This window comes from Anser brachyrhynchus, assembly GCF_964034855.1.
Source record: "Anser brachyrhynchus genome assembly, chromosome: 6".
In the NCBI taxonomy this organism is placed as follows: domain Eukaryota; kingdom Metazoa; phylum Chordata; class Aves; order Anseriformes; family Anatidae; genus Anser; species Anser brachyrhynchus.
The window spans coordinates 44,997,580-45,017,979 of NC_137700.1; the positions used below are offsets into that span (position 1 = coordinate 44,997,580).

The window sequence follows — 20,400 nt, forward strand, 5'->3', positions numbered from 1 at the left end:
GAAAGAGCCAGTAAAAGAGGCAAAGAAGCATGCATTTGTGTTAAAGATGGAAGCATTCATGACTGTTTATTCATTTTGCCTTATGAATGGCTTTGTGTTATAATTTGTGAACTGTACCTGCAATTCCTGATTAGGTGCCACCACAATTTCACAGCACCAGTGCTGGAGGACTTAGCAGTTTCTCTCTGAATTCCACCTAAAGCTTCCTCCCCTCTTATCATAGATGAGAGGTGTCCAGCTCTAGCAACATTTGACAGAGTGAAATGACGGTAGTGTTAGGAGAAGAGGAGCTTTCTGGGTCTATTCATCATTGATTGACAGCTTATTTTGCTACTGTAGAGCTTTTAAAAGAAAATGTAAAAATTAAAAAAAATGAGAAAACAGAAGACAAAAGTCTAGGAAAAAATAATAAATGTAAAAGAAGTAAACAGGTACTTGTTCCAGAAAATAAACATTTTAAATGTTCAGTGCCTCGTTTTGCTGAGCAAAACCTGTCATAATACTTTTTAGCAAAGCCAGTTGAGGTGTGAACCATGGACATAAAGATGTGTTTGGCCAAGTCATAACTTGGAAAAAAAACTCTTAAGAAAAATCAAAGGAAATCCGGTGCAACACTGGAAAAGTGTTATAAGTCACCTGCTGTTCTCCTAATGTAGAGTAGAATCAGTCTCCCAATATAGTGTTTGTAAAATATAACCCTGAAGGCTCCCATCTTTCAGGCAAAATGTAAAACTTGCCTCTTCTCTCATGACTATTGACATTTTCACAGTGCATTAAGCTCTTAAATCAGAGGTAAAATCCAAATGGATACAAGTGTTCTCTGCACAAAACTCACTATGAAATTCTGGTTCTACTCAAAAGCATGCAAAAAAAATCCATGTTTAAATACAATTTAATATTCCTGTAACATCACTATATCTTTTCAAAATTCACTGCCCAGTTAGATGTGGCTTAATACAGCCTTTAGAAGAATAGATTGTTTCTGGTTTTGAGTTCTCAAGAAGAGATATTTGAGTTTAAAAGTAAGAACAATTTTTTCCTACAGCCTCATGCATTAATTCTACAGCATACAAGGTGTTGGACAATTTTTACAGTTGTCAGAGGCCCAAAAGTTTGCTCACAATTTAAACTATTGAAAAGCTGTGTGCTCTGAAGAGCCATCATGCAGCAGACGGGTTTGCTGACTGGGGTGTTAGGCTGATTTCAGTCCATCTCTCATCCATTCAACAGTGCCACAGCTTGGATTAGCAGAACAAATCTTGTTTTCTCTGGTGTGAAATCAGAAACAGTGTAAAAGTATTTTTACTTGGAGATTCATTAGAAGGCACGCTTCTTTTCTGTTGCACTGGCTTATCAGCAGTCATGTAAATGAATCACTAGTTCATATTTAGCATTGATGTTAACGTAAGTTGATGGTAAAATGCCTCCTTTTTGCCAAGTGCTACCTTTTATTTAGGTTCTCACAGAAAAAGCCTTCAGTCCTTACAGATCTGCCAAATGTATTCTGTATCCTGAACGACATCGGGATCTTTTTGCTGACACTGTTAAACTTGTGAAAGAGGCACATCCATCCATGATCTACTTAGAATGATGCGGCATTAGTTTATCAGGACATTTGTTTAGTCTTCCTATGGGAGCCAGATCTCAAAGTGATTGGCATATAAAGAATGATTTTTTTTTCCCTGAAGAAGTATTGCTACATTACAGTAAATGCTTCCTCTGATGATATAAAATACTTTATCTAGACAACCTAAAGTGACAAGTTTTTGTGTTGCTTGGTATTTTCACCAGATATCCAGTAGAACTAGACCATTCAGGGCTCTTGACAGTAGCGTTTTTGGAGTTTTTCTCTTATGCATACCTAGTCAAAACTCAATCCAGTTGGATAGTTCCAGCTTGATGTTAACTGTCAGATAGCTACCCAACTTCCCGTGTCAGAGGAGTTTGATAAATTTGGTCAAGTTCTCACCTCTAGAGATGCCAGGACATTGCCCTGATTAGGAGAAAGGCTGAGTACAAAGTGGGTCAAGAAGCAGAACTGCTTGCTCATTGTTGTGGTTTAACCCGGCTGGCAGCTAAACACCACACAGCCGTTCGCTCACCCTCCCCCCTCCCTCTCTGGGATGGGGGAGAGAAACGGGAAAGTGAAGCCTGTGAGTTGAGATAGACAGTTTATTAAGACAGGAAAATAATAATAACAATAATAATAATAATAGTGATAATGGTAATAGTATTAACAATAATAATGTGTAAGAAAACAAGTGATGCACAATGCAATTGCTCACCACCCGCTGACCGATGCCCAGCCTATCCCCGAGCAGCCGGCCCCCCCACCCCGGCCAGCCACCCCTATATATTGTTTAGCATGACGTCAGATGGTATGGAATACCCCTTTGGCCAGTTTGGGTCAGCTGTCCTGGGTCTGTCCCCTCCCAGCTCCTGCTGCACCCCCAGCCTGCTCGCTGGCAGGGCAGAGCGAGAAGCCGAAAAGTCCTTGGCCTGGTGTAAGCACTGCTCTGCAACAATTAAAACATCAGCATGTTATCAGCGCTCTTCTCATCCTAATCCAAAACATAGCACCCTACCAGCTACTATGAGCTACTTAACTCTGTCCTAACTGGAACCAGGACACTCATGATCCATGTAGATCCATACATTGTTCTTTAAGGTTGAAAAGTCTGTGTTATTTCTATCTGTGATGCAACCATTCATTAAAAAGTTTCAAAAAGCTTTGCTTTACCACTAAATCTCTTTTACAAACACAGTACCCTTTCCGGCTTTAAATTCACATGTCAACCTTGTGCTGATAGCAGGAAATTGATAATCTGAACGAGTTGGATGGCTACATTGTCACAGCACATACAGGATTTGGATGGAGTGAGTCTCGTCCATCTTCTACATATTCCCACATTAAGATTTTTATTTTCTTGGTTTACAAAAGGCCTATTTGTCCTGAGGTCTGATTTTTATTTTTTTTAATCATTTTCACTCTCTGAACCGATTAACGGGCATCAAACTAAAACTAAAACTTGTTGATTACTTTACGGGCCTTCTTGATTGATGAAGGATTGCATGTAGCAGTAGGGACGTTGGCAGAGTTGGAAACTGTTTCCACCTATGCACATAGGGACTGCTATACTATATGACACCAGTCACTGTTTTTAAATGTGGCAGAGATTCAGAGGAAGATGACGGAAATCTTCTGAAGGGCAGCTATAGAACAGTTACATCTCAGGAGTCAGTCTAGGTTAGACCTTAAAGTTTAACAACAGTCCTCTCGAAGGCTCTGCTCATGCATGTATGATTTCATTTGTAATTCTGGGTATTTAAACAGTTATGAATATCCAGTATTTTTCAGGATCTTGCTCAATTCTGACAGTCTGGGACAATAAGATGCCCATCAAAATAATGCATTAAGTAGAGAATAAACTTCACGTTTATATTGGGTTTCATATAGCTATTTCTGAATTTAATTGACTGTTCCCATTCCTGTCTTAGGACATAACAGAAGAAATTTCTGATTTTCCTGTTGTAGGCCACTCAGTATTCGGTTTTGGTGCAGTGTATTGCCTGCTACTCTCACTTCTTTGAGGAAAAACATGCACTCTCTCCATTATAAGTATTTTTTCCCCATTTCTTGTTTTGTCTCAGAGTACGGTAGTGCTTCAATTACTTCAGTGGATGACTTGACCATGTCACCTTTCTTTGCAGGAGAAATTGTTAACCAAAAACAGATTTAATTTTCACAGAAGAAGCTGCTTAGTTGTTTTTCAATTTCTCCTTTTCTAGGAGACATTTGAGAAACTAGTGAGGAGGCAGTTGCACACTCAGGATGGTCAGATTTAGATTTTAATAAGGAATTGTTCTAATGCTATAAGAAAGACATGGACATACTGGAGCAGGTCCAGCAAAGTGAAGTGCCACTAAGATATTGGAGCATCTTCCATGTGAGATGAGGATGAGAGATCTGGGACTGTTTTAGTCTCATGACATGAAGGCTGGAGGGGGATCTCGTCAGTTAAGTGTAAATACCTGCAGGGAGAGTGCAAAGAAGAGGCAGCCAGGCACTTCTCAGTGCTGCCCAGCGACAGGACAAGAGGCGACAGGCCCAAATTTAAATACACCACTTAAATGTAAGAGAAAATATTTTTGATAGGAGGTCAGACACTTGAGCAGGCACCCCAGGGAGGCTGTGGGGTCTCTGTTCCTGAAGAGACCCAATCCCCAGCCCCCTTCTGTAGGCATCTGCTGGGAGCAGGTTGGGATGGGGATCTCCAAAGCTCCTGCCAGCCCCACCAACCTGTCTTCAGTGTCTACTGGTGACTTCTTCCCAGCTTGCTACAAAACTGAGGTGTCCATACTTAAAAGCTATTAAAAGCTATACTAAAAGATTTGTTGACCTGTGAACCCTGAAAAATAGCTTTTTTTTTTTTCCTTGAGAGTTTGAGATGGTTGTATTTGGCAATTGCACGTCCTTCAGTAAATCCTGATATTTGTACTCGTTCCTATGAAGCTTTCTGCAATAGCTGGATTATTACTCCTGTGCTAGTCAACTCCTCCAGAGAGAGACACAGCTTACTGCCTAGTATCCTTTATTTTATTTCTTTAACTGACACAGCTAGACAAGCAGAAGATTTCAATGTGGACAGACTCTAAGTAGGTGATGATTGTCAATATTGTCGATTTAAAGCAACAGGCCAAAAGCTGAGATAATCTTAATGACTGTATACTAGTTTGCTGTGTAAAAGTTGTGATTACAGATGTGTTACAAATGAGATGATAAATGTGTTAACAAGCACAAGTTGATGTTCAGGTAGGTAGACTTAAAATCTGAAAAAAATAGTTGCTAGATAAACCATGCAGATAATCATCACTCATAAATAACACTTTTCACCTTAATGTGTTTTTTATTAATTTTCCTGTTAATTATCCAGTGTGAACTGCTGGATATTGGCTGAGGATGCAAATAGGTGTTTCTTTGAAGAGCCACATCAGGAAGTGTGAGTGCTTGAGTATACAGAGACCGAATTCATAATTAGAGCTCCAACACTTCACATTGCTCTGAATAGTAAAAATAATAATACCCCTAATTGTATAGCTTGAGAATGTCAGATGTAAGCGAGTATGTTTATACGTTTTAGTGGTCTCTGTTTTTTTTTTCCCAAGAACAACTCAGTGCTTGCCTATTTTTGCTAAGACCTTACCTGTTACACAGATGCAACAGCTTTTCCAATGAGTGCTGTAAGTTGCTTGTAACACTGAATATATGTATGTTAAGTTTGTTTCATATCTATTCCTAGCTAAGAAGTATAAAAAGGTTACTGGGAAAGAAATCTACTCAGACACTTTAGAAAGCACGCCCATGCTGGAAAAAGAGAAGTTTCCACAGGATTATTTCCCTGAGGTATGTACATTCCCAAATATCAGGTTTCATTCTGATTTGCTCTGATTACTTTAGTAACTGTTCTAAGAATGTAAATAAGGTCAGTATTGAGTCTTGATTTTTTTTCTTTTCTTTTTGGTTTGTCGGTTTCTTATAACCAGTTTCTTATATATATGTCGGTTTCTTATATATATGTTTTAAACCATTGCATGAATTTACTAAGTTCAAATGGAGTTCTTTGTGTAGTAGAAAATGCTTGTGAAGGATGGAGACAGTGATGAAAAGTCTTGTTTATACATTTAAAACCAAAGAAATAGCACACAGTGCCAATTGCAAGTCTGTTTCGGGGGGGATCTTAACTCCCTGAGAGGGTGAGACACAACTCTGAATGGATTCGATTTGTATTCAGCTGTTGCAGCTCTGTAATCATGGTTGCAGTGATGCTGTTTTTTCTTCGGCACTGCTAGGTACTGCTGCAGATATAGGGGGAATTCTTACTGGCACAAGAAAGCACACAATTTTAAAACATATAGATATTTTTCTTCACACTGCCATTGTACTCCCTTCTGTTTCTGCTCTCCTAAGAGTTGGAGAGTGCTGTGCGTCTGGATGAAGGTCTTTTCAAACCCAGAAACACAGGGTAAGCTGATGCTTTCCTTCCATTGCAGCTGCAACTGCAATTGCACGTGTGACTTCAGCCTTTGCGTGCAGTTCTTGTATTTGTTGTTGACCTTAATTTGTTCATTTTTTTTAATTTTAAGAACATCTAGATCATGGCTAAGTGTTTAACAGTTAGTGTTTACTACAAACCAGGTGAATACATTTGTTGAATTCATGTACCATTTGTGGATCAAATTGGCACACTTTAATATTAGAAAGAACTAAATAAACTTTAGAAATTGCTTAGAATTTGTAAATATCCACACTTACAGATACTGCAGTAGTACATGTGCGCTTGGAACAGCATTGCATAGTTTCACGCTGATGGGATGTTGGTTATTCTTTTTTCTTTTTCTTGGATGCTAACTTTATTTTTGTAATGTTTTTTCTCTCTCTGCTGGAAGGGAAAACTGCGTTTGATGTAATTTTACAAGTTTTTACTTCTTCTAATAAGCATCTTAAATATTTTTCTGGAGTTAAGTGTTACATCATGTTGAAGGAACTTCAAGTGGTTACTCGGATATTTATTTTTCTCCTCTATCAGCAATAAACCGTAGCAGTATGGGTCATTGACAGCGTAAGTAGGACACGAACAGTGCTGTTGAATGATTTTATTGTAATACTGAGAGCACTGAACAGCAGCGTGAGTGCTGTTAACACACGTAGCAGCAATAGGCCAAATTAGGGATTGTTCATTGATACCTAGGAAGAATTATTTCCATCATTACTTCAATACTGTTGTTTAATCATGAGACTGGCAAATTTGTAACTTCACAGAATCATACAGTGTCTCGGGTTGGAAGGGACCTTAAAGATCACCCAGGAAAGATCACCCTGCCACAGGCAGGGGTGCCACCCACTAGATCAGGTTGCTCCGGGCCCCATCCAGCCTGGCCTTGAACACCTCCAGGGATGGGGCATCCACAACCTCGCTGGGCAACCTGTGCCAGTGCCTCACCACCCTCTGAGTGGAGAATTTCTTCCTAACTTCTAGTCTAAATCTCCCCTCTTTTAGTTTAAAACCATTCCCCCTTGGCCTGTCGTTATCTGATTGATCAAAGAGTTGCTCTCCATCTTTTTTATAAGCCCCCTTTAAGTACTGAAAAGCTGCGATGAGGCCACCCTGGAGCCTTCTCTTCTTCAGGCTGAACATCGCCAGCTCTCTCAGCCTTTCTTCGCAGGAGAGGTGCTCCAGCCCTCTGAGCATCTTCGTGGCCTGCTCTGGCCCCGCTCTAACAGCCCCACATCCTTCTGGTGCTGGGGGCCCAGAGCCGGACGCAGGGCTCCAGGTGGGGCCTGACGAGGGCAGAGCAGAGGGGGACAACCCCCTCCCTCCCCTGCTGCCACCCCTCTGATGATGCAGCCCAGGATGCAGTTGGCCCTCTGGGCTGCAAGCGCTCACTGCTGGCTCGTGTCGAGCTTTTCGTCCACCAGAACCCCCAAGTCCTTCTCCGCAGGGCTGCTCTCAATGAGCTCTTCTCCCAGTCTGTGCTCATGTCTGGGATTGCCCTGGCCCAGGTGCGGCACCTTGCAATTAGACTTGTTGAGCCTCATTAGGTTCACATGGGCCCAATTCTCAAGCTTGTCCAGGTCCCTTTGGATGCCATCCCTTCCTTCTGGTGTGTCAGCCGCACCGTTCGGCTTGGTGTCATCTGCAGACGTGCTGAGGGTGCACTCGATCCCACCGTCTATGTCATTGATAAAGCTATTAAACGCAACCAGTCCCAGGACAGACCCCTGAGGGACACCACTGGTCACCGGCCTCCACTTGGACACAGAGCCATCGACCACCACTCTCTGGGTGCGACCTTCAAGCCAACTCCTTATCCACTGAGCGATCCACCCATCAAATCCATCTTTCCACTTTGGAGACCAGGATGTCATGTGGGATGACAACTTGCTCGGCATTTTTTATTACTGCCTTTTACATGAACTAATCTTTGTAGTCCCTTGGAGGAACGGTCCAGTCCAGTGGCTTTCTCACACTACCCAGAGGACCAGGGACTGTGTCTGTTTCTTGTGGCAGCTCAGGGATCAGTTGCTCCCACGTTTGTTTTTGGAGCAATGGCTTCTGTATTCGATCAATTGTGCAGCACTGCTTTAGGTACAGGAGCAGCCAAATACCTTTTGAAGATCCGATGCCTTCATACTATGCTGTTCCTAAACGTTAGGTTACAGTAAATAACTTTTCCAAGGAGGCTTTCATCTAGCACCGTTTTCTCGTATTGTCAGGAGTGCTGCGTACCCAGCGGAGGAATGGCTAGGTGCACTGGGTCTGGCTGGCACGGCTGTGCGGTGCGGTGCTGTGCGGTGCTGTGCGGTGCGGTGCTGTGCGGTGCTGTGCGGTGCTGTGCTGTGCGGTGCTGTGCTGTGCGGTGCGGTGCGGTGCGGTGCTGTGCGGTGCTGTGCTATGCGGTGCGGTGCTGTGCGGTGCTGTGCGGTGCTGTGCGGTGCGGTGCTGTGCGGTGCTGTGCGGTGCTGTGCTGTGCGGTGCTGTGCTGTGCGGTGCTGTGCGGTGCGGTGCTGTGCGGTGCTGTGCTGTGCGGTGCTGTGCGGTGCTGTGCTGTGCGGTGCTGTGCGGTGCTGTGCGGTGCTGTGCGGTGCTGTGCGGTGCGGTGCTGTGCTGTGCGGTGCTGTGCTGTGCGGTGCGGTGCTGTGCGGTGCGGTGCTGTGCGGTGCTGTGCGGTGCGGTGCTGTGCGGTGCTGTGCTGTGCGGTGCTGTGCGGTGCTGTGCGGTGCGGTGCTGTGCGGTGCTGTGCTGTGCGGTGCTGTGCTGTGCGGTGCTGTGCGGTGCTGTGCGGTGCGGTGCTGTGCGGTGCTGTGCTGTGCGGTGCTGTGCGGTGCTGTGCTGTGCGGTGCTGTGCGGTGCGGTGCGGTGCTGTGCGGTGCTGTGCGGTGCTGTGCGGTGCGGTGCTGTGCGGTGCTGTGCGGTGCGGTGCTGTGCTGTGCGGTGCGGTGCTGTGCGGTGCTGTGCTGTGCGGTGCTGTGCGGTGCGGTGCGGTGCGGTGCTGTGCGGTGCTGTGCGGTGCTGTGCTGTGCGGTGCGGTGCTGTGCGGTGCGGTGCGGTGCTGTGCGGTGCTGTGCGGTGCGGTGCTGTGCGGTGCTGTGCGGTGCTGTGCGGTGCGGTGCGGTGCTGTGCGGTGCTGTGCGGTGCGGTGCTGTGCGGTGCGGTGCTGTGCGGTGCTGTGCGGTGCTGTGCTGTGCGGTGCTGTGCGGTGCTGTGCGGTGCGGTGCTGTGCGGTGCGGTGCTGTGCGGTGCGGTGCTGTGCGGTGCGGTGCGGTGCGGTGCTGTGCGGTGCTGTGCGGTGCTGTGCGGTGCTGTGCTGTGCGGTGCTGTGCGGTGCTGTGCTGTGCTGTGCGGTGCTGTGCGGTGCTGTGCGGTGCTGTGCGGTGCGGTGCTGTGCGGTGCGGTGCTGTGCGGTGCTGTGCGGTGCTGTGCTGTGCGGTGCTGTGCGGTGCTGTGCGGTGCGGTGCTGTGCGGTGCGGTGCTGTGCGGTGCTGTGCTGTGCGGTGCTGTGCGGTGCTGTGCGGTGCTGTGCGGTGCTGTGCGGTGCGGTGCTGTGCGGTGCGGTGCTGTGCGGTGCTGTGCGGTGCTGTGCTGTGCGGTGCTGTGCGGTGCGGTGCTGTGCGGTGCTGTGCGGTGCGGTGCTGTGCGGTGCGGTGCGGTGCGGTGCGGTGCTGTGCGGTGCGGTGCGGTGCTGTGCGGTGCGGTGCTGTGCGGTGCTGTGCGGTGCTGTGCGGTGCGGTGCTGTGCGGTGCTGTGCGGTGCGGTGCTGTGCGGTGCTGTGCGGTGCGGTGCTGTGCGGTGCGGTGCTGTGCGGTGCGGTGCTGTGCTGTGCGGTGCGGTGCTGTGCTGTGCGGTGCTGTGCGGTGCGGTGCTGTGCGGTGCTGTGCGGTGCGGTGCTGTGCGGTGCTGTGCTGTGCGGTGCTGTGCGGTGCGGTGCTGTGCGGTGCTGTGCGGTGCTGTGCGGTGCGGTGCTGTGCGGTGCTGTGCGGTGCGGTGCTGTGCGGTGCGGTGCGGTGCGGTGCGGTGCTGTGCGGTGCTGTGCGGTGCTGTGCTGTGCGGTGCTGTGCGGTGCTGTGCTGTGCGGTGCTGTGCGGTGCTGTGCGGTGCTGTGCTGTGCGGTGCTGTGCGGTGCGGTGCGGTGCTGTGCTGTGCGGTGCTGTGCGGTGCGGTGCTGTGCTGTGCGGTGCTGTGCGTTGCTGTGCGGTGCGGTGCTGTGCTGTGCGGTGCTGTGCGGTGCTGTGCTGTGCTGTGCTGTGCTGTGCTGTGCGGTGCTGTGCGGTGCTGTGCTGTGCGGTGCGGTGCGGTGCTGTGCGGTGCTGTGCGGTGCGGTGCGGTGCTGTGCGGTGCTGTGCGGTGCGGTGCGGTGCTGTGCGGTGCGGTGCTGTGCGGCCGGGTGGCTGCCGCCGAGCAGCGCTGGCGCCGTGCCGGGCCGCCCCTGCAGGCCCCGCTCCGGAGGCCGGTAGCTGGCGGTGGGCAAGAGGCAGGCAGGGGACGGCCAGGCCGGCGGCCCCGCGCTGCCCGCAGGGACGTCCCGTACCGTATCGCCTCGTGGCCGACGGTTAAAGCGGGGGCCCTTGCGATGAAGGCAGCTGTCTGCGCCAGCAGCCGCTGAGCGTAGCGAGGCCCTGCCTCCCAAAACACGGCCGAACGTTGCTGGCTGATGGGAAGTAGAGAATTATTGTTTTCTCCTCTTGCTTCCACATAACCTTCGCTTTTTGTTTCCTTTCATTAAACTGCTTCTATCGCAAACTCACGTTGTTTTTCCTTTTTCCACCATCTCATTTCCTCCTCTCCCTTCTCCTCCCTGTCCTGCTGAGGGCGGGCAGCGTGGTACTCAGCTGCCTCCCGGCGTCAAGCCGTGGCCACTCGTAATTAAGACGTGAACAAATCCTTGAAAGGTCTGTTCCCGCACACGGCACAATACCTGGCGATAGTGTTGCCTGCAGGACTTATAGAACAGCCTGGGGGATTAATTTGTTTTATTTCAGAGCTTCACACGGTCGGAGAGGAAGCTGCTAAGGGCTCTCAGGAACTACATTGATGAAGATAGTAGCAGCACTGATATTTACAATTCTGTGACTTTTTGTGGTCATTCGGTGTGTAACCAGGCATACATCAAGCCAGCATATTTTTTGTTTGACTAGAAAAATTCGGAAACAATTGTGATCATTTTTATACATACTACACTGTTTTTCATTTTGGACTAAAGACCAAGGAGTCTCTCAAGCATACATAAGCACAGCAACAACAATAAAAAAATAACAGTGACATAGTTTTGGTTCTCTTATACACATTTGATAATATTTTTAAAGCTAAAATAAATTCCTGTTATTACCTATTTTCTTCCTAGCCAAATGCTGCTAATAATGATACTAATTTAAAGACCACAAAATAATTTGTATTTTGAAAATATGAATCCACACAGCAGAATGCATGAACAGCATATCACACCAGATACTATATTTACATGCTCTTGCATGTTTTAGCCAGACTTCTCATATCACATTTACAATATTTTTGTGTGAAAAATGGTTTAAGACTGATTTCTTTTCTTTTTATTACTGCTGTTTAAGAATGATCTAAAAGTAATTACAATGATTGAGGCATAATGCAATTCAAAATAATTACAGCCCACTGCATATAAAACTAACAAAACTTTCTGTCTTGATTTATGGGTCCTCTTGGCTAGGCATAAGACTCAAATGATGCCTCTGGGAGCAACGCTCCAGATAATGTTAGGCCATTTTAAAAAAAGCAGATTTGTGTAGTCTATCAGGCCTGAGTAATTTTTTTTTCCCATAGTGAGAAATTGGTTGTTATCATAGATCACAGATACTGCTCAAAGCTCTTATGAAAGATGAATTAATTTCACTAATGCTTTAATGCAAACCTTTCATGGAGAAGGCTGTATGGTGATAACCTTACTGCGGTCTCTCCTTTCTCAATGATGATTTATGTTGTCTTTTAGTAGATGAAACTGCCTGTATTCACAATCCATCTGCTGGCTAAAGGAATCCTATTAACAGAGAATCTGAGAAGAGACTTAATATTGTAAGGTGAAAGATGTAGTATCCCCTTTCTGGGATGTGAATCTGGACATTTTTTTCTTATTTTAAAATGTAGATACCTCTCTGAGAGCGCAGATGATCTATATCATCTCTACGTGGTTTTATGTTGTTTTACAGATGGTGGATCAGCTAGTTAATATCTGTTACAGTCAAAATAAAGATCGTTTCTTTAAAATCTGGAATATGAAACAGTTTTTTCTTTCTGCCTTTCTAGGCTATAGTTCTTTACATTCTGTTTCCAAAATTTTCTTCTTTCCAAGCACTGTATTTGAGAATATTAAAGCACATCAGTGACCCAAAATATGTGAGGCACGTTGCTCATCTGCAGTATGTATCTAAGGTGAAAGACAACATTTTTATGTTTCCATCCACCATTGCTGTTTTTGTAATTATTTTAAGTCATGTTCCAGTAGTAATATAATTTTCTTGTATAAATATATCCGAAAGAAAATCGTATGTGATCAGTTGCTGAGTTAGGCTTATCCTAACATTAACAGCAAAGACACTGTGAGATCAGAGTTCCAATTTTGGCGTTTGGGACAAGTCACGTCACCTTGCCATGCCTGGCAATCCCATGTATGGCTGTCATGTTATCACCATGCTACTATTACTTTAATAATACAGATTTTGTTATGGTAGTTATCTACCTTTAGTAAATACTGCATTCTCAGAACACTTCAGGTGAAATGAGCTGCAGTTACTATTGTGTTTTGGATGGGAGCCTAAAATTTAGATCCTCTGTTTATACTCCCATCAACCCTAAATTCTGCTGTTCGAGAGAAAGGAATTCCTGTAGATTTAAATGTTATTTGGAGAGTTTAGTAAAATACCGGAGAAAAAAGAAGATGTCTTGGAAAACAGAATAAATTGTATCTCTGTGGATATGAAGTGTGAGAACAGGCTGGTGGTTTGTGTTACTCTTTCTCATCATTGTTTTATATGTATACCCATACCCATCAGTTCCACAGGCCTTCTGCCAACTTGACATTATAACTTAAAACTTTCTTACAAGTAAATACTTAACTCTGTCGTAACATCAAAAGCTGCATATTATTGTATTTCTGTTTTCTAAAATAACTTTTAATGAACAAATTATATATTGCTACTGGTTGGTTTCTTCACTGGTGATGCGTATACGAAAAAGCCAATGGCAATAACGATTGAAACGTTACATGGTTTTGTATGTGCAAATAAGTGGAGCAAGTGTATGTTTTATCATGTATTTCTTATATTTGTTTGCATCATACAGAGACTTAAATTTGGTCTTCTGGTAGAAGTATTATTAAGTAAAACTCTATGCTGTATTCTGGTAAATAAATGGTGATCAAAGCAGTGTGTCAAAAAGCAAATTATCACTTAAATTACTGATATTACACTACATAGTAGACTTTGTTACTCGATAGATTAACTTCACATTCCTGAGGTCTCCTTATACATTTTTTGATAAGTGAACTTTATATTTATATAATGGCTCTTAAAAATCTTTTACCAGTAAGAATATGACTGAATAGTGCTGTTCCAATGTTTGTTTAGTGTTCAAAGGCTGAGTTAGGGTTGAGTTTCCCATGTACTATGTAGCATTCTGAAATACAGGTCAATCAGAAAGAAACTTTGAAGAGTTCATATACGTACTAATAAAAACACAATAACACAAATTCTTTAATTTTGTGAACTGATCTAAGGAAAGAAGGAAAGTCATTTGGGGGGTGGAGCTGCATTCCACATGGTTTTTATGGAAAATTGCCCCAAAATATGCCTTTTTTGCTGGTCAGTAAAACATTAAGCATATTATGAGTACATGAGATGCAAGTTTCTGCACGAGTTCTCACTGCAACGACACAGGCCTGTTAATACTGAACACTGCTTGGTGTGTCAGTTGTTCTGCCTGTTCAGTGCTTGGCTGCCTCACATAGGAGATTTCCCATCTTCATCTGTGAGCGGTGGTGTCCCTTTAAGAAGCTGCAATTACACTGCAGTCATTGCCACTTTAATATGTCTTTCCTTCATGCCCCTGTTTTGTATGGTTGAATAAACCCTTGCTGGGTCACTATTTAATTTGATATGGTCCCTCTCAGTAAAATGATGGAGAAAAGATGAATTAAAGCTCTGTGCTAGTCATTATCAATCATGGTTTGTGTGCATTACTTATTGCTCACAGTGCTTTTTGACATTAGCCCTCTATAACCTCTCTCTTCATGTTAATGTTGTCTGGAGGTCCTTTTACCCGATGTAGCAGAGGTTATTTATGTAGGTGGTGTTTCTAGGGGGTTTTAAAAGGTCAGCACGATCTCCTGAGAGACTCTATTCACAAAGAAAAGGCTGATGGAATGTAACTACAAGTTTTCAAATTGTGATTTTTCTTAAGGACTTCTAATAGGGATTTGCTGGAATTTCAGTTACACTTATTAAAGAAGAAATGTGGCAAAGTAACATCTAAGATATACTACTGCCCTTAAAACACATATTCGCAATGCATGCATGAGGAAACGCCAAACTACAGTAAGAGATTCCTGTGTTTTACCATGTCATGAAACAAGTTGCGTTGTAAATACCTTTTAATTGGCTTGTATCAATGAAGGCTTGCATGAAACGTAAGGCATCAGAGCTAAGGGCTGGGCATGCTTTATACTGGTATCGCTTGTATTGGTGTGGTAGTCGGTGACAGAGTCAGAGTGAAGGCCTGCGGGATGGCCTGTAGAAGAAGTGTGTGATGATTGACGGCAGGACTCTCAGTCTCATACGCTATGGTTACACAAAACCTTAAGCTAATTGTACGTACATGAGTCTATGGCAGCAGGCAGGACACATCCCAGGGAGAAAGGGATCCAGCTGATGTCGTTGTGAGGCCTTTCTCTGCCATTGGAAAGGGAGAGCTTCTTGAGGGCTGGGAAAACATGAATGTCACAGCTGTTTTCAAAAAGGGCAAAAAAGAGAGTCCCAGGCAGCCGGCTTGTCCTCAGTTGTGGGAAGGTGATGGAGCAAACCTTTCTAGGTGACCAGTTGCGTGGACAAAAGGGAACGCCCCAAATGTTGTTTACACTGACACTAGCAAGGCTTCTGTTACAGTTTCCTATAGTACCCTTGAAGCCAAACTGGTGAGATGTGTCTAGAGTAGACAGACTACAAGATGGCTGGGAAGTTGGCCATCAACCAGCCTCAGAGTGGTGATCTGTGGTGCAGCAGGTGGCTGGTTGCTGGTGGTGTTCCTCAGGCTGATTCTGGGGTCATTACTACTCAACATCCGTGTTAACAGTTTGGACAGTAGGAAGAAACACATGCTCGACTGCAGATGATGTCAAGATGGGGTAGCAATAAAGGCGGTAGAGGGCAGGGCTGCTGTTCAGAGGGACCTCAACAGGCTGAAGAAGTCATTTGATGGGAAAGTTTGGCAAAGGTTAATGACAAGTATCCCCTAAAGGGATGGAATAACCTGTAAAGCAGTACAGGCTGGACGAGACTGTCCAGAAAACAGAAAAGGACCAGGATCTTGTTGGACGGCAAGTACATGACCCAGCACTGTGCTTTGGCAGTATGAAATGACAACAATAGTTATGTTAGGTCCCAGGAAGGGACTCCTCCCCTTTATTTGGCATCACGTCTCCAGCGTTTTGGTTTTGGAAACCCCTGGACCAGACAGATGGGGGCAAACTGGAGCAAGCACAGCAGAGGCACCAAGCTGGTTGGGGCTGAATTGGGAGATGCTGGAGGAGGATGAGAGAGCTGGTCTGTGCTGCCAGGAGAGGGTGGTAAGGTGTACCATGGTGCTGGCTGCTGCGGCCAGCTGCTGGCTTTTGAGGGATGCAGTCAGGCTCTTCTGGGTGGTGTACAGCAGCAGCACAAGGGGCAGCGGTCAGCAGTTGCAGCAGGGGAAAATCTGACTAAACGGGGCAGGGGGGAGATGCGACACCATAAGGATAAACAGATAAACACTAGAAGAGAGGCAGGCCCAGGTGGGTTGTGGAATCAGTGTCCTTGGGGATGCTCAAAACCCAACTGGATATGGCTCTAAGCAACCTAATGTAATTGGCCCTGTTTCTCTTTTACATCTTTTGAAGTACCTATTGTGTTGCCAAAGAGGAAAATAGCAAATGAAGAATGACAGCTCAATTTAAAGCACTGTCTTGGACCGCATCATAGGCTTGGACTATTTGATTTTAAGTTCAATGTATTGTTTTTCAGTATTTAGGAGTTTGATACAGTTATTTTTAGGAACGAGATGACAGAAGCCCCTTTTTCAGTGAGATTATATTTAACGCAATGTTGAATGCTTTTAGCATTTAACTTTTTTCAGTGTTTTCCTTTTAAAAAAAAAAAGCTGACATTTTGCCAAATCTCAACTTGTAACAGTATTGCCATGGTCATCACAGCGACCCTGAATGGAAGGGACCTTATTGGATTATGGGATTTGTAGTTGAGCTGTGAAGGCTGGGCTGTCAGGAAGAATTGGTGTATTATCCCTCCAGCCTACCACTCAAATTGACCAGTGACTGCAAGAACCACAGAAAACATTTAAAATAAACTAGATAATTATTCATAGCCACCACAGAGTTCTTTTTCAGTAGAGCTGCAGTTTAAGAAAAATTAAAAATTGGGATCTCTTAAGGGAAAACAATAAAGATTTAGGTTAATTATTTCATCTCTGAATGTATCCATTGACTAGATTTTAGAATAGTGAACTGTTGGGGTTTCCTCCCTAAATACAATCTTTTTAGACCTAAGCAAGTTTACTTGCTCTAGAAAGCACACGTTCCTAAAAAAAAAAAACAAACAAAGAAACAAAAAAAACCCACACCTGGATGCATCAGCAAACAGTTGATGTCAATTACTAAATATCTCTAAAAATCCCAGAGAATATCCAGAGTCCAGAAACCACTGGTAATGCCCTGTGTTAATAATGAGGCCACCTCATTGTTAATGTGGAGTTCTGCCTTTGGACTTCTTTATAGCGCTGCATCCTCTGTGGACACAGTAAAGGTCAGATTGGTGGTCCTCCTCTCCTTGAAAACTGTCTAATTTGATGAAAATTATATATGCAGATAACTGATTTAGTCTAAGTAATGCTAAAGATATGTATCCCGAGTCATATAATTTCTTTTTCTATTTCTGACCAGCGTATAAAATATACATGGTTTTCTCTTTCTTTACTACAATGCTTCAATTGTACCTTCATCTTCTGTAATACTAATAAATGAATATGCTTGGAAAAGGAAGGCATAAGAAAAGAAGAAGTCTCTAAAGAAAGTGGAAGAAAACATGTCTTGACATTCTGGAGTTCTTTCCAGGGAGGTTATGGACAGGGAGATGAACAATTTTATTAAATAATTCAAAAATATGAGATTTTTGCAGTCTGGGATTATCACACCTGGTCTCATCAAAAACACCTATTTCAACCTGTGTGTAGTTGCAGAACTGATGCAGTCAGCTGCTAGCAGTCACCAGGTGGTGATCTGCATGGTGGCACAAGGGATGAACTTCACATATGCTCAGAGGTGAAGACCATTTACTCTGTACAATCTCTGTTTATAAAGTTTTTCTCTTTTTGTCTGTAGGAAATTTTTACATTTGGCAGAATATTTGTTAATTTATTCTTTTCTGTCTTATATATGTCCTGTGATCGCACTGAAAGTTAACTAAGTACAGACATAAGTCAAGAACAGAAAGTTATTCATTTTGTCTCTATGGTATACAAATTTTGATTCGCTGGATAAAGGACTTTGTTGTTAGTCACTGGTTTTGGACTCAGCAGTGTCAAGAGGAACATTTTCTTGTGCTGTCCATTGCTATAGCAATGCAAAGCTGATAAAATTCATTCAGGAAGGGCCTTGGACCCTCCTCCAGTGGGGTCAGCACAGCCAGGTCCTCAGGTAAACAGCCAAGCTGCAGTTTTTCCTGCAGCTCTCACAGCAAAATTTGGCTGTAGAAGTCTGTGTGGGAAGGTCATACAAGCCTGCAGAAAGGTGGTTCTGAAGTTACCATCTGAAGTAACAAATATTAACATCAGGTTTCCCAAAATTATAGTACATAAATTTGGATAAAGGTATGCTCTTGAATTTCGTAGACATTTTTTTGCTTCTTAGTTTTGTAGCATGCAGGTAACGCTTTTTTTTTTTTTTTTTTTTTTTTTTTACAAAATTATAAGCTCTAAAGTTGAGTGTGGTCAATGAAATAAGCTGTCATCTACAGATAATTTTGCACATTTTTCTGGGTTTGAGTAGAAGAGAACAACTGCATATAAATAAATTGTTTTCACATTAAAGCTTTCAAGAATAAGCTATTTACTCAGTAAAATAAACATTCTTAAATCTTTGTAAGCATATTGTGAATCTAGGGAGAATCCTCATGGGAAAGGGCCCTGGCAAAGGAGTTTTATGTCTGGTTGGTCTTGATTGCAGTTGCAGAAATGAAGGAGGTTTTTTGTTGTTACTTTGTTTGTGCCTAACAAGGAGAGGAAGAGGTGGGAGATACGTAACTGTTATCTGAAAGGTGATTAGAGAACAGTCCATTTAGATTTTGCAAGGTAGTTCAATGTCTTGGGAGGATTTTGGACCTTGAAATTTCATAAGGACTGTCTGTTCACAGTGAGGCAGATAATTACATCTGGTGAGTCTCGTCTGAAGACTATAGGCAGTACATTAGGAGAGGCTTAGGGAGTGATACCCCTAACTGTGGGAAACACATTGCTGTGGCTGGTGCTTTATTGGTAATGAGTGGTTGCAGTCTTTTGCTACAGAATCATTGGCATCATTATTTAGGCCTGTCTGGTGCAGCAATCATTACCAGTGAACGTTCACCTAGCCCCACATTCATTGTTTACGGTGAATAAAAAGGATGCAGAATCATGTCTTTTTGTGGGACGTTGTAATTCATGGCAGCGGTTTAGGAGTGGTGCTGAAAAAATCCTTTTGCTGTACCAGAAGTATGGTATGTTGGCAAGAGCTGATTTGTGGCTTTCTCACAAACGTTACAGTTTTGATAAATGTGATGTTTTACCATTATTTAAATTCCCTTTAACTTCTATAGAAATATTAGGTGGGTTGGCTCAATAGGAGAAATGGCTTTCTAGCACATCTCATTCATTTTAATTTGATGTAAATCTCTGATGACATTTTACAGGTCAGGTAAAATTACAAAGGAGACAAGACATTTATGCATAGGCAGTAAGAATTTGCTGTTTTAGGACGAACATAAGTATAAAAAGCTTTCCTAATTGGTTATCTAAACAACTGCCAGGTCTTACGTTAATTTTACACATAAGTTTATAACTGTATTTCAGGACCAAAAATGTAAATAATTCCAGGATTTATGAGAGACGATATATGTTTTCAAGCCTCTTCAGTGAGTGTGTAGTGCTTTTTAGTTATGTTGTATGGATGAACTTTGTTTTACTTGCTTCTCTGCGTAAGTACATTTTACTTTCACAGTAATCCTTTGCTTAAGATGACTGATTCTTATTTGCTTATTTTTCAGTGCAAGTGGTCCAGAAAAGGTTTCATTCGAACAAGGTGGTGTATTACTGATTGGTACGTTGCATCTTTAAATTATTTCTGATGATGTGTATTACGTGTATTTTTATTAGCAACTATTACAGAGAAGGTATTCATATACATAAAGAATTGATTAGTTCCAAAGCAGTTACTTGAGTTTATTGAGCACATAACGCTCAATAAGTTGTAATGATGAAAATCACAAGATGTGATTTGAATATTCATACGCATGTGCAATTAACACGGGAAAATTCAGGTCATAAGCAATCTCTTGATCAAGCATAATCAAAAAAGTCCGGTGTCTGTGACTAAGGAGACAGGTATGGAGTCACAGTGTGCCACCTAAAGGCATTCCCCAACCCCTCCCCATCACACCTGATACAGCCAGGGGTCTACAGCACATTGCATAAGTCAGACACTGGTCCTGGGTGGATGCAGCCCTCACTCCTGGGATTTGTGAGGAAAAATGTTGTTCTTTGTGAACTCTTTAAGCTGGCCATTTAAGGCCCCATCAAGTTTCCCCTGAAGTAAGTGGAGGGACCCTATCATTACAGAATGCAGCACTGTTACACCAGTTCTTACTATATTATTTTTACTGGAACAGAACTTTTTATCTCTCATATTCAGGTCAGGATTCCCATTTTAAATCTAAGGCATGGTCCTGTCCTCTGTGAGCTTGCTTATTTTCATCCCAGAGTAAAGTAAAGCACCTGGCAGCCCACCACTCACTAACCAGGTTTGGTGAAGGGGCAGCAGAGAGCTGGTAGCACACTTGTCGTCTTTGTGCTCATGCACTGC

General features: G+C 43.7%; 1 protein-coding gene across 7 annotated transcripts in view; it reads left to right on the top strand.

Moving 5' to 3' along the window:
* INPP5A (inositol polyphosphate-5-phosphatase A) overlaps positions 1-20,400 on the top strand; it is a 254,472-nt gene that overhangs the window by 132,557 nt on the left and 101,515 nt on the right. For all 7 annotated transcript variants that reach the window (XM_080596666.1, XM_080596667.1, XM_080596669.1 and 4 more), the window contains exons 6-7: positions 5,301-5,404; positions 19,586-19,638. In XM_080596666.1, the coding sequence (XP_080452792.1) occupies positions 5,301-5,404; positions 19,586-19,638 (157 nt within the window). The remainder of the gene's footprint in view (positions 1-5,300; positions 5,405-19,585; positions 19,639-20,400) is intronic.